This window comes from Camelina sativa, chromosome 2 (assembly GCF_030686135.1).
Source record: "Camelina sativa cultivar CO46 ecotype springtype chromosome 2, ASM3068613v1".
NCBI classification, from domain to species: Eukaryota; Viridiplantae; Streptophyta; class Magnoliopsida; order Brassicales; family Brassicaceae; genus Camelina; species Camelina sativa.
In genome coordinates, this window is record NC_141881.1 from 29,082,071 (window position 1) to 29,095,685 (window position 13,615).

General features: G+C 37.7%; 1 protein-coding gene across 50 annotated transcripts; it reads left to right on the forward strand.

Annotated features, from left to right (window-relative positions):
• Positions 1–113: 113 nt before the first annotated feature.
• On the forward strand, positions 114–12,655 carry LOC104739909 (delta-1-pyrroline-5-carboxylate dehydrogenase 12A1, mitochondrial-like). Of its 50 annotated transcripts, none has more exons than XM_087473337.1 (55): positions 114–175; positions 265–344; positions 418–512; positions 598–683; positions 787–908; positions 1,001–1,089; positions 1,166–1,320; positions 1,397–1,468; positions 1,569–1,611; positions 1,706–1,838; positions 2,023–2,120; positions 2,241–2,321; positions 2,506–2,603; positions 2,748–2,886; positions 2,966–3,098; positions 3,242–3,361; positions 3,454–3,606; positions 3,687–3,754; positions 3,858–3,986; positions 4,084–4,205; positions 4,313–4,436; positions 4,529–4,682; positions 4,858–4,913; positions 5,239–5,343; positions 5,503–5,558; positions 5,693–5,762; positions 6,032–6,128; positions 6,228–6,553; positions 6,663–6,707; positions 6,869–6,951; positions 7,075–7,137; positions 7,355–7,417; positions 7,519–7,683; positions 7,771–7,869; positions 8,113–8,365; positions 8,496–8,528; positions 8,694–8,775; positions 8,858–8,919; positions 9,030–9,102; positions 9,209–9,275; positions 9,518–9,575; positions 9,665–9,744; positions 9,853–9,947; positions 10,033–10,113; positions 10,221–10,341; positions 10,434–10,528; positions 10,642–10,721; positions 10,822–10,946; positions 11,082–11,238; positions 11,324–11,389; positions 11,515–11,642; positions 11,713–11,814; positions 11,953–12,020; positions 12,094–12,170; positions 12,233–12,655. In XM_087473337.1, the coding sequence occupies exons 38-42, from the start codon at positions 8,873–8,875 to the stop codon at positions 9,666–9,668; spliced, it is 249 nt and encodes an 82-aa protein (XP_087329463.1). In that variant the 5' UTR covers positions 114–175; positions 265–344; positions 418–512; positions 598–683; positions 787–908; positions 1,001–1,089; positions 1,166–1,320; positions 1,397–1,468; positions 1,569–1,611; positions 1,706–1,838; positions 2,023–2,120; positions 2,241–2,321; positions 2,506–2,603; positions 2,748–2,886; positions 2,966–3,098; positions 3,242–3,361; positions 3,454–3,606; positions 3,687–3,754; positions 3,858–3,986; positions 4,084–4,205; positions 4,313–4,436; positions 4,529–4,682; positions 4,858–4,913; positions 5,239–5,343; positions 5,503–5,558; positions 5,693–5,762; positions 6,032–6,128; positions 6,228–6,553; positions 6,663–6,707; positions 6,869–6,951; positions 7,075–7,137; positions 7,355–7,417; positions 7,519–7,683; positions 7,771–7,869; positions 8,113–8,365; positions 8,496–8,528; positions 8,694–8,775; positions 8,858–8,872; the 3' UTR covers positions 9,669–9,744; positions 9,853–9,947; positions 10,033–10,113; positions 10,221–10,341; positions 10,434–10,528; positions 10,642–10,721; positions 10,822–10,946; positions 11,082–11,238; positions 11,324–11,389; positions 11,515–11,642; positions 11,713–11,814; positions 11,953–12,020; positions 12,094–12,170; positions 12,233–12,655. The 50 variants fall into 50 exon arrangements, with proteins under 50 accessions (XP_087329463.1, XP_087329386.1, XP_087329449.1 ...); XM_087473260.1 differs by having other exon boundaries at positions 9,030–9,097; positions 12,089–12,170; XM_087473323.1 differs by having other exon boundaries at positions 12,089–12,170; positions 12,233–12,409.
• The last annotated feature ends 960 nt before the right edge of the window (positions 12,656–13,615 follow it).

Consider the following 13,615-nt stretch of genomic DNA (forward strand, 5'->3'; position numbering starts at 1 on the left):
CCCTTTCAAATCTCCACAGAGGTATCATATGGTTTGTTCTCGTTGTGTTATTACTTTCTCAGTTTGTTTCTGTATACGAAGATACTAAATTTATGGTCATGTTTTTCTTTTTACAGATACCTCTTGTATGGAGATATCTCAGACGAATGCAGCTCATATGCTCGCCTTACCTAAGGTAATAACACATTCTTCCTAAATGCTTGTATTTGGTGACAACTCTGTTTTGTGCTTTGTTTTGAAATCATAGATTTGTGTTTGATGCAGGTAAGGATTATTACACCATTTAATTTTGTGTTCCGTAGATGCCAAGGAGGGTGCTCATCCTGCTGAAGTTCAGAGATTTGGTGCGTGTGTTTACTTCTTACTTAAGTTTCTGAGGTGGAGTCTATGTCCTTTACTTTCCTGTTATGTTTATAGTGCAGGTAAAGTGGATTGGATCTTCTAATCAGAGCACGCTTTTAGATCCTCTAAATGGAGAACCTCTCATTCATATTGATGAAACAGTAACTCAGGTGCGAGCCTATCAAAACAGTTATTCGTAGAAAGTTGTATTCGTCTCAATTCTAACTTTTATCTTTCCTCTGTTTTATGTTGCAGCCGTATATGCTCTAAATAGCTACCAGCAAGCTGCAGGAGAAGTCTTTGTCACACGGAAATTTTTAGAGAACTGTTGCGGTGGTCAGGTACATGAATCTGTTCACCATTTTTACATTGGTGCCAACTTATCAGTTTAAACAGCTTTTTATTATTCTGAAAGGATTATTAACCATAACGTTTTTTGCTCAGAGGTGCCTATTTATACAGTTCATGTCTGTGCCTAGCTTTCCGAAATTCCAACTTCAGAGTGTTTGTTCAGTTGACTAGTGGACTCTAGGAGGCTGCTTGTAGATCAAACTCAAAAGGCCAAGGTTCGATTGTTTTTTCTCTTTGTATTTTTTTTTTCCCCTTAAGCTCAAATTAGGATTCTCTTGGCGGTTTTGCTAACATGTGAGTCTTGCAGATGTTAGAAGGTTTGTTCAATCTCTTAGTGACCAAGCCGTTGGGATGGGAGTCATTCGTGGAGTCAGACCAGATCAGCAGTTGGTGAAGGTATTTTTGTGTGTGTGTTGTTGTTTCATATGTGAATGCTTGGTTTCTAATGGTCGTCATTGTTTTTTACTCTCAGGCTGGTGAATACCCAACAGCGTCCGGCTGGTGATATGTTGTCAAAGGATGGATCACAACAAGCAGAAAGTTAGAAGGTTTGTTCAATCTCTTAGTGACCAAGCCGTTGGGATGGGAGTCATTCGTGGAGTCAGACCAGATCAGCAGTTGGTGAAGGTATTTTTGTGTGTGTGTTGTTGTTTCATATGTGAATGCTTGGTTTCTAATGGTCGTCATTGTTTTTTACTCTCAGGCTGGTGAATACCCAACAGCGTCCGGCTGGTGATATGTTGTCAAAGGATGGATCACAACAAGCAGAAAGTGGGTAAGTTTCCACTCATGAGATGTGCTTATATATGTCAGGTTATTTTTATCTCTTGTCTCTAGTTAACTTTGTCGGTATGCATGTTTATTTGTTGCATTAGCCTGAGGGATTGTCAAATTTGATCAGAGGACTACCAGACAAAGGTATCAGCGAACATGATGACGACTTGCTACAGTGCTGCTTAGGTTTTCCCTGCTCACTTTTTCATTAGGCGTGTTGTTTTTTTTTTCATCACAGAAGTTTCTTTCGGATGCTTGCCATGATCTCCCTTTGACGGTTGCGTCTTTAGCACTTTTCTTGAGACAGGTTTTGGATGGTTCCTTTATCAATCAGTGATAGGCTCATCATCGCTCCCCCTCCCCCTCCTACGGTTTGATTTCTAATTCTTAATTTTAATTACTTGTCCTTATCTTGTTGTAGTAGATTGTGGTGGTGGTGCTATGATTGATCGCTCTCTTTATTTTCTGAAATTTTTGTCACTCGTTTACTCTGCTTCGTCTGAATTTTTGCTTCTTTGATCTCTGATGATTGGTTTTATTCTTTTTCTTTTGAAGCGACGAAGTAGATTCAGAACACGGTCGCTATGCTAAGGTTTGGAGAATTGACGAAGAAGATTCAGAACCAACACTAAGATGAACTACTTCGCCGTACAGTAATAACATCAAACTGGTTCCCTTTTTATGTTCTGTTTTACTATTATCCACCCTTCTACACTCTTTTTTTTCTTATGTATCTTATCAGAATCCAACCATACTGACTTCACTCTTTTTAGCACTTTTCTTGAGACAGGTTTTGGATGGTTCCTTTATCAATCAGTGATAGGCTCATCATCGCTCCCCCTCCCCCTCCTACGGTTTGATTTCTAATTCTTAATTTTAATTACTTGTCCTTATCTTGTTGTAGTAGATTGTGGTGGTGGTGCTATGATTGATCGCTCTCTTTATTTTCTGAAATTTTTGTCACTCGTTTCCTCTGCTTCGTCTGAATTTTTGCTTCTTTGATCTCTGATGATTGGTTTTATTCTTTTTCTTTTGAAGCGACGAAGTAGATTCAGAACACGGTCGCTATGCTAAGGTTTGGAGAATTGACGAAGAAGATTCAGAACCAACACTAAGATGAACTACTTCGCCGTACAGTAATAACATCAAACTGGTTCCCTTTTTATGTTCTGTTTTACTATTATCCACCCTTCTACACTCTTTTTTTTCTTATGTATCTTATCAGAATCCAACCATACTGACTTCACTCTTTTTTTTTGTGTTTTGGTTTGTTTTTGCAGATTGAACCATCCCATTACCTTTTGCTACCCTAGATGCCGACGAGCCAGCTCTCTGGTGCTCATCCTGCTCCTCCTGAAGCACTACAGAGCTCTCTGGTGTGTGCGTCTTTACTTGTCAGACTTTGAATTTTGTAATTTGGTAAGCTTATTATTACGAAAGTTGCTCTTGTGTTTGGTCTCTGAGCATATTTTTACTTTCATGTGTGTTATGTTTATAGTGCAGGGATAGTGGAGTTGGATCTAACACGCTTTTGAATTGGTGATTGGTGAAGATATCCTAACTGCTATGGCTACAGAGCTCTCTGGTCTTGTGTGTGTCTTTACTTCTCAGCCTTTGAATTTTATAATTTGGTAAGCTTGTTACTAAATTTGCTCTTGTGTTTGGTCTCTGAGCTTTTTTACTTTCCTTTGTTATGTTTAAGCTTCTTACTTAAGTTTCTCTTTTGTTTGGTCTCTGAGCTTTTTAACTTTCCTTTGTTATGTTTATGGTGCAGGGAAAATTGGATTGGATCCTCTCAATCATAACACGCTTTTGGATCCTCTCAATGGAGTGAACCCTTTCAATATTAAAGTGGGTGAAAACAACAATTCTCAGGTACGTAGTGGACAGCAAGGTACGGTATTAATTATTCTTCACACTGAATATAGTCTCTTCCTAATTGTATTGGTTCCATCTGTTTGAAGTAATACAATGTTACTTGGCTAGGTAAGCATTGTAATGGAGCTACGGAGGAGTTGGGTGAAATGGAAGACTGTTGGCAATGGAAGATACACAAGGAGCCAAGTGAAGAGCCGAGATGTTTGTTCAGTTGACTGGTGGTGGACTCGAGGCTGCTGTTTGCGGAGCAAACTCAAAAAGGTCAAGGTTCTATCCTTCTTCTTCTTGATTTTTCCTTTGTATTGTCTAATTTTGTCACTCTTACTTTTTTTTTTCTGCAGACTTTTGGTGGGGCACTTTGCGCCGTAAGGACTCAAACAAGTGCTCATAACTTGTTCATGTTTCCAAGGTATTTCTCTAATTTATATGACTAAAAATTACTCTTGTAGCTTGGATGATTGGTTGGTTCACGTTGGTTAACTAAAATTACAATTTTTTAATTTATATAATAGGTAGATGATATTTCCATGGATGTTTGATGAGACTCATTCCTTGATGCCATTCAAATCTGCTGCTGCTGATCTCTTGGTTAAGATTATAGTTTTCCATGGCCTCTATTATATGGTATGATAGTTGCCAAGGTCTGTTTCTCTGAATCTTCATCTGCTTTTTCTTTTCTTTTCTTATCTATATCCGACAAATATACTCTTTTTATTTCACCTTGTCTCTTTTTGCTAGGTGCATGTTGGCCATGGAAGATACACAAGGAGCCAAGTGAAGATCCCAAATGTTTGTTCACTTGACTTGGTGGACTCGAGGAAGAACGCTGCTTGCAGAGAGCCTAAATCAAAAAGGCCAAGGTTCCTTTCTTTATTCTCTGTTTTTTTTTTGTTTATTTTACGCATTAGCGCTTTAGCTTACATGATGAGCCTTGACTGAACTGTGACTTATCATGGCTTTGTTGCAGATTGTACATGATGAGCTAGTGAGATTGCTGGGTGGAGGAAAAGTATTTGGTACTCTCTGATCTAAAGAGGAAGCAAAAGACAACGAGTCCCTTGAAAAGACCTCTTCGGATACAGTTACATATGGTATTCTCTAATCTCACTTTCTCTCTTTTCATCCTCCTTCTTCTTCTTCTTCTTGTTTGCAGTTCTGATATTTCTCTTTCTTTGTTGAGTAGCGAGACGAGAGATATGGAGCTGGTTGAAATCGAAGATATGGAGTTTGGTAGGTGCATGTTGGCCATGAAAGATACATTACGGAAGGAGCCAAGTTAAGAGCCAAGATGTTTGTTCGGTTGAGGAGGCCGCTTGCCCTTGAGCTCAAAGGCCAAGGTTTGATTTTTTCTTCTGCACTTTCTCTTTTTTGTTGCCCTTTGAGCTCAAATTAGGATTCTCTTGGCGGTTTTGCTAACAGGTGAGCCTCCCAATTGTTAGAAGGTATTTTTTGTTTCTTTATTCTTCTTCTTCTTAATCTGATTAAGTAAGTTTCTTCTTCTGTCTTTTGCAGGTTTTTTGGAAGCAAATTTATGATCCGATCATCATCGCTCGCTTCCTCCTCCAACGGTTTGATTTCTAAATCTTAATTTTAATTACTTGTCCTTATCTTGTTGTAGTAGATTGTGGTGGTGGATGTTGGTGCTATATATGATTGATTGATCGCTGTTTTGCTCTCTCTCTTTTTCACTTTGGGTTTCCTCTGCTTTCGTTATAGCTTCTGATATTTTCACTTTGGGTTTCTAAAATTGAATTACATTGTTATTTACGTTGATTTAATATTTGATCGGGTGATATGGCTTTGATGTATCCTTGTCAAACTTTGAATATTGATGGTTTTTAGGGTTTTTTATCCATCGGATAACTTTCTTGGTGTGTGTGTTTTTTTTTTCAGGAATGGGATCAGTACTGTCTCTATGATTCTTTGTGATGCTACTTACTAAGGTTGACGCTATAGATGGAATTGTCCATGTATCATGTATATATACGTCTCTACAAGGTTTAGTTTCTGATATCGTTGGAACAAACAAAGTTACATGTTCACTTCTTAATTTTCACTTTGCTTCTCTTGTTTTTCTTTTTCTTCTTCTCTCTGATTACATTCTTCTCTCTGATTACATGTTAATATCTACTTTTCGTTTTTTTTTTGTTATTTCAGGTTTTGGATGATGCTTTTATTATCAATCAGTGATGGCTCTCACTGATCTTCCTCAGGCATGCTCATGGGTTCTTTGCTCTAAACACATCTCTCTATTATTTGTTTTCTGAATATTCACTTTGGTTCTGTGGTTTTTTTTCTTTTCATCTCATTACATGTTAATATTTAATTGTCGTCTTTTGTATTTCAGAGTTTGGATGATGCTTTTATCAATCAGTGGTTGTTTTTGACTGATCGGACCATATCAGCAGTTGGTGAAGGTATATTTTTTCTGTTTCATCTCCTTAGTCCTTAGTCGTTGGCCATATTTTTACATTAGCATAATGTTTTTTTAGCTGTTTCACTCTATCAGTTTTGGTTTCAATAGTACTGAAGTATGGCTATCTATGATTGCTCGCTGGTTTTCTCTCTTTCTTTTTCTGGAATTTTGTCACTCGTTTCCTCTGCTTCGTTATATCTTCTGAATTTTCACTTTGACTGGATAGTTTTAGGGGTTTTTATGGGGTAACTTCTTTGTGTGTGTTTTCAGGTGGAATTGAAGGAATGGGATCAGTGTCTCTTGATGCTTGGACTTGGTGATGCTAAGGTTGACGCTTTAGATTGAATTGTCTATGAAGCTAAAGATGGTAATGTCATATATTTCACTTTGGACTTTGAATTTGGTCCTTATTACTAAATTGCTGTTGTGGAGTCTCTGAGATTTTCTTTCCTGTTATGTTTTATAGCGCAGGTAAACTGGATTGGGTCTTCGAATCACTACACGCTTTTAGATCCTCTAAATGGAGAACCTCTCATTAAAGTTGCTGAAGTTGATGAAACAGAAACTCAGGTGCGATCCTATCAAAACAGTTATTTGTGTGTGTGTGTGTGTGTGTGTTGTTGTTTCATATGTGAATGCTTGGTTTCTCTAATGGTCCTCTTTGTTTTCTTTTCTCTCAAGTTGGTGAAAACCCAACAGCGTTCGGCTGGGGATATTTTGGAGTTACTCCTGAAACAGCTTTGTCGTAATGCTGTCAAAGGATGGATCACAACAAGCAGCAACATGGAGTGTGTAAGTTTATATTGCACTCATGAGGCGTGCTTATTATATATTTCTGATTATTTTTATTTTGTCTCTAGCTAACTTTGGTATATATACATGTCTTTTTTTGTTGCATCAGCCTCAAGGATTTTCAAATTTTCTCAGGAGGACTACCTAGAGAAAGGTATCACTGGACATGATGATGACTTGCCACAGCGCAAGACCCATTTTATAGTTTCTCTGTGTATGAATATACACATTTGTTATTTGTCTTGTGTTGCTTAGGACGTTTTTCCCTGCTCACTTTCTCATATAGCGTGTTGGTTTTTTTGTTTTTCATCACAGAGGTTTCTTCGGATGCTTGCCATGATCTCACTTTGCTGGTCGCTGCAGTAGCGTCTTTTGCACTTGGGATAAAAAAAACAGAGGTTTGTAATGAAATCAATTTAATTAGCATCTGGCTCTTTCCACTTTCACAAGTGTAGTAATGTCAACTGCACTTTAACCTTGGTCTTACATGATCTTGCCTATTTGGAGACAAATTTCGACAGTGTATATCAAAGAAGGATTGTATGATACAGGAAGCATTGCATTTCCAGTGATTATTGTCACAGGTAATTTTTCACTTAATATGAGAATTTTTTTTATAATGACTCTTTAGTGTTGTTCTCATGCTTTCTTCATAAGAAAAGGCCGGTTTTGGTTTAGGCTTGTGTACCAGTACGACTTATATGAGATTTGGTAAGCTTATGTTATGTAGGAATATGAACTGGACTGAATTTGAATTAGAAAAGCCTTATAGAAGTATTAACAACTTCTCTTTTGTTGCAGGTTCACTCTGATATGGAGGGGGGTTTTATCTCTCATATACTCGGAGCAAACCTAAAGAACGAGGTATTTTTTATATATATATTTTTTGTAGGCCAGAAAGGCCAATGACGAAAAATTATTGATTAGCTTGTTAATGACACTTGATGATATATGTTGATGTTCAGGTCCGTATGGTGATTGGTGACAATATCCAAACTGCTAGGGGTCTTGCTTAGGAGTGTGGAATATTAACTTCAGATACATATGCCTCCGGGCTTACTCTTAGAAGACAAATGCATGTTGTTGCTGTGACCGGAGATGGGACAAATGATGCCCCTGCATTACACGAGGTATAAAAAAGTTTCTCTTTTCCGAGTATTTCATTAGACAGCCGATCAGTTTCTCATTAGTGTGGAACTTTTTGAATGGATTTGCAGGCAGATATTGGTCGTTCTATAGGAATAGGAGGAACAGAAGTGGCTAAGGAGAGTTCGGATATCATCATCTTGGATGACAACTTCGCTTCAGTTGTCAAGGTTTGCTCAAATTCACCTTTTTCCTCATTATAGATTCCTTCTTTGTCTCAAGGTCTGAAAAGCACATATTCTACTTCATTACGAAAATTATTCTGGATCCATGTAGATGGCGCAAATGATGAGACCTCTCCATTATTCTAATTTTGCTTTTGTTCCTTTTTTTACGTTTCGATCTCTGTTGGCTGGTTTTGTAAGATGTTTTTTTTTGGGTTATTTTTCTTCTATGTGATGTTCTGTGTTCAGTGAGCTATGGAGTTGGGTGAAATCGAAGACTGTTAGCAAGGGAAGATACACAAGGAGCCAAGTGAAGAGCCGAGATGTTTGTTCAGTTGACTGGTGGACTTGAGGAAGCTGCTTGCAGTCCAAAGTCAAACTCAAAAAGGCCAAGATTTGATTTTTTTTTTTTTCTCTCTTCCTCTATTTTTTTTTCCATTGAGCTCAAATTAGGATTCTCTTGGCGGTTTTGCTAACAGGTAAGCCTCCCAATTGTTAGAAGGTATTTTTTGTTTCTGTGTCATCTCCTTAGTGTTGTTGTTTGACCTAGTTTCGTTTTTCACTTCTTGTGTGTTGTTGTTTCATTTGTGAATGCAAGGCTTCTAATGGTCTTCTTTGTTTTTTTCTCTCAGGTTGGTGAAAACTCAATGTAGACATCAATCCAAGTAAGTAAACTACTCAATTGGTCAAGGTGTATTTGGTTTCTGTTTCATCTCCTTTGTCCTTCCACATATTGTTAAACAATTAGCATAATGTTTTTGATAGCTGTTTCACTCTATCATTTTGGTTTCAATAGTACTGAAGTGTGGCTTATTATGGATTTTTTGCAGATTGTACATGATGAGCTACTGAAATTGATGGTGGGGGAGAAAGTATCTGAGCTACCAGCATTTCAGCTTCTCTCTCTCCACGGTTTGGCTTCCAGTTTTGCCCATGTTGAGTTATTATGTTCTCAGTTTGTTGAGTTATTATTTATCAGTTTGTTTGTTCTCAGACAAATCCCTTTTGTATGGAGATATCTCGACAAAGACCAGCTCATATGCTCGCCTTACTAAGGTAACACACACAAAATTTATTTAAGTTTGATTACCAAATTAATGTCTGAATGTGATTTATTTAATAGTGCGTCTTAATTTGACTTCATTTTTGTGTTTTTGTTTTTGCAGATTGAATCATTCCAAACCTTTTTGCTACTGTAGTTGCCGAGGAGCTATCTGGATCAAGTACTACGGAGGTTTGGTGTGTGTGTTTGCTTCTGAGATTGAATTTTGTATTTGGTAAGCTTCTTACTAAAGTGCTGTTGTGTTTGGTCTCTGAGCTTTTTACTTCTGTGTTATGTTTGTAGTGCAGGGAAACCGGATTGGATCTTCGAATCATAACACGCTTTTGTATCCTCTCAATGGAGAACTCAGGTACTAGCCTACCAAAACCTTTATTGCTACTGCGAAATTGTATCCGTCTCAATTCTAACTTTTCTTATGTTGGGGCCATTTATATTTGTGGACAACTTATCCCATTGCCCCTATGCATGGTTCTCCATAACCCTTTCAAATCTCCACAGAGGCATATGGTTTGTTCTTGTTGTGTTATTACTTTCTCAGTTTGTTTCTGTATACGAAGATACTAAATTTATGGTCATGTTTTTCTTTTACAGATACCTCTTGTATGGAGATATCTCGACGAATGCAGCTCATATGCTCGCCTTACCTAAGGTAATAACACATTCTTCCTAGATGCTTGTATTTGGTGACGACTCTGTTTTGTGCTTTGTTTTGAAATCATAGATTTGTGTTTGATGCAGGTAAGGATTATTACACCATTTAATTTTGTGTTCCGTAGATGCCAAGGAGGGTGCTCATCCTGCTGAATTTCAGAGCTTTGGTGCGTGTGTTTACTTGTGAGATTGAATTTTGTATTTGGTACTTTAAGCTTCTTACTTAAGTTGCTGAGGTGGAGTCTCTGTGCTTTACTTTCCTGTTATGTTTATAGTGCAGGTAAAGTGGATTGGATCTTCTAATCAGAGCACGCTTTTAGATCCTCTAAATGGAGGACCTCTCATTAAAGTTGATGAAACTGTAACTCAGGTGCGAGCCTATCAAAATAATTATTCGTACAAAGTTGTATTCGTCTCAATTCTAGCTTTTATCATTCCTCTGTTTTATGTTGCAGCCATATATGCTCTAAATAGCTACCAACAAGCTGCAGTAGAAGTCTTTGTCACACGGAAATTTTTAGAGAACTGTTGCGGTGGTCAGATACTGAATCTGTTCACCATTTTTGCATTGGTTCCAACTTATCAGTTTCAACAGCTTTTTATTATTCTGAAAGGATTATCAACCATAACGTTTTTTGCTCAGAGGTGCCTATTTATACAGTTCATGTCTGTGCCTAGCTTTCCGAAAGTCCAACTTCAAAGTGTTTGTTTAGTTGACTAGTGGACTCTAGGAGGCTGCTTGTAGATCAAACTCAAAGGCCAAGGTTCGATTGTTTTTTCTCTTTGTATTTTTTTTCCCCCCTTGAGCTCAAATTAGGATTCTCTTGGCGGTTTTGCTAACATGTGAGTCTTGCAGTTGTTAGAAGGTTTGTTCAGTCTCTTAGTGACCATGCCGTTGGTATTGGGAGTAGAGTCATTCGTGGAGTCAGACCAGATCAGCAGTTGGTGAAGGTATTTTTGTGTGTGTGTTGTTGTTTCATATGTGAATGCTTGGTTTCTAAACAGCCTGTCATCCTGTCATAATGTCTAAACAGCCGTTGGTCTTCGCTGTTTTTTACTCTCAGGCTGGTGAATATTTTGGAATTACTCCTAAACAGCCTGTCATAATGTTGTCAAAGGATGGATCACAACAAGCAGAAAGTGGGTAAGTTTGCACTCATGAGATGTGCTTATATATGTCTGGTTATATTTATCTCTTGTCTCTAGTTAACTTTGTTGGTATTCATGTTTATTTGTTGCATTAGCCTCTTGGCGGTTTTGCTAACAGGTGAGTCTCCCAGTTGTTAGAAGGTTTGTTTAATCTGTTAGTCGCCTAGACGTTGGGATGGGAGTCATTCGTGGAGTCGGACCAAATCAGCAGTTGGTCAAGGTAATTTTCTTTCTGTTTCATCCCCTTAGTCCTTAGTCCTTCCCCATATTTTTTCGTAAACATAATGGTTTTGTTTCACTCTATCATTTGAATTTTAATAGTACTGAAGTGTGGCTAATCATGGCTATGTTACAGATTCTACATGATGAGCTAGTGAAATTGATAGGTGGAGGGGAAGTATATGTGCTACAGGTTACTAAATTTGGTCCTACAGTAATATTGTTGGCTGGGCTCCAAGGAGTTGGAAATATAACTTTCTGCACTTAACTAGCTTGTTACCTAAAAGCAGTAGGTATGCTTTTTCAAAATACAGTGGAGATGTTTATGGAATATTTGTTACTCTATGTCAAATTACACTTGACGTTTATGATATCTAGATGCTTATTTCTGGAGATGTATCCCGATCTGCTGCCATCAATCAACTTGTCATTTTAGCTAGATAGGTATTGACATTTTTACTTTTGGAGCATCGTGTGCATTCGTTGAAATGGCTTAAGAGAACCTGTGTGTGAACATGTGAGATTTTCGTTCTGTAAATCAATACTCCCTTATGCCCTCTTTGTTTCAGGTTTGTGCCGGTTTATACAGCAGGGACTGATGTAAAACCTACAGATCTAACCAATAAGCAAGATCTAAAAGATGCTCAAAAGAATAATGTCTATGTAGTTATCATGGATACTGCAGCAAGGCTTCAAGGTAATCTTTCGTCTTTGAGAGTCATAAAACTATTGCAGCTTTAGTCATGAAATTGGCTCTTTTGTGACAGATAAAAAAGGCATGATGAACGATTTAAAAGACGTAAAGAAATTTTTGTATCCCACAGAAGTGCTACTACTTGTTGATGCCGTGACTGGACAAGAAGCTGCAGGTACGCCCTTTGTATTGTACTTCGCCTTACAGTAACAACATCAAACTGGTTACTCTTTATTTTAATCTATCTTATCACCTTCTCGCAACTCTCAGAATCTAACCAGTGACTTAATATTTTGTGTTTTGGTTTATGCAGATTGAACCATATCATATTTGTGTGTGTTTGTGTGTGTCTTTACTTCTCAGATTGAATTTTCGTATTTGGTAAGCTTCTTACTAAAGTGGTGTGTTTGGTCTCTGAGCTTTTTTACTTTCATGTGTTATGTTTTTAGTGCAGGGAAACTGGATTGGATCTTCTAAACGTAACTCGCTTTTGGATTCTCTGGTTACAGGAGCAGTAATCAAGATTCCCAAGTAAGTGACCTTTTGGTTCCATAATACAATCTTGAGATTTCCATGTCTTAACATCCTAACAGGTTATAACAGGCAGTCCTGTGTCACAGATCTAAAGGCCTAAGCTCTTATACATTATACGGGCAATAGACATTCATAGATCATTAAATTTTTTCTTAGTTTGTGAATGGGAAGCTTTGAGTTGTCTCCACTGTTTGTGCTTTTGGTCTCTGATATATATATAGGAGGTCCCTTGAGTAGTCCCCCGAACAGCTATCCTGTTAATCTCAGTCTCCTGCTCCGAGCGATTCATCAACCTGTAGAGAACATCTAGAAGTAAGTGAATCCTGATGCTAGTGTTGGACACTATTGAAGTCTGGAGGATGACCGTAACGTTTACTGAACATGTCCTGCATCTTCAAGGATAGATTTATACTGATCTCTCTCTCCTCTAGTAGCCATATTAGCTTCAATCCTCTATAAATGAGTAGCTTCAATCTTTTCCATTCCCTCGGCTTCAACAGCAGCGTGCTGCACAGCCTCTGCCAAAGCACATCAAAATGCTTTAGACAACGTAACAACATGAGTTAAAAGGAGAAAAATGAGTACTTTCTAAAAATACAAACATGGATAGATACTTGACCTGAGACAAAACAAATATCGACGTCTCTCATCTCCCAATTTATCTTGAGAAAGCAAGGGACAATGTAAGCAAGTCTGTTCTTCTTGGTTGTTCCCAGAGCAACCTGAACATTAAACGTAATGCATAAGCAACAAATGATATCTTTATCACTTGATGAACATATTGAAGAACATAGCTGTTACAGGCTCAACCTTAGACATCAGTCTCTAGTGAAGAATTTGGTGGTAATAAAGCCCTCTGAAGCAAGATATGTTCATCTTTGAAGGGCCAAGTATACGAGAGAAGGAAGCTTATATATACGTATCCCAAGATGTGGATGTATTATAAAGGCGATGTTCATCTTTGAAGCTTCTTTTTCTATTTCCACGTGTGATCTGACTTTGCAGACTGAGTTGGGTACTTTTGTTTTTCTGTTTGCGGGTTTCATGTCCGGGTTATTTGATCTTCAACCAATTGGAATAATAATAAATTTGGGTAAAGATAAAGCCCGCAGTTCGGCCCAACACAATTAAATTGTCACAACTCACAATCCCATATAGTAGTAGTAAAAAGGGAAATTAGAAAAAAAGAATATACTTTGTTCAAAAAAAAAAGGGAATATACTAAATAGGAAAAAGGGAATATCTATAGACAATCTAACGGTTCAAATAGAGAAAATGAAATAGCTAAGATCAAATCCTGACCATCATCATATACACTTTTATAGAATAACGCTTTACTTTAATATTTCACTAAACATCACATCTTCATCTTCTTTGTTTATAGTGCAGTGAGTGTTATAGCTGGTGTCCTGGGCAGTGCGATCATCTTCTAGTACCGATGC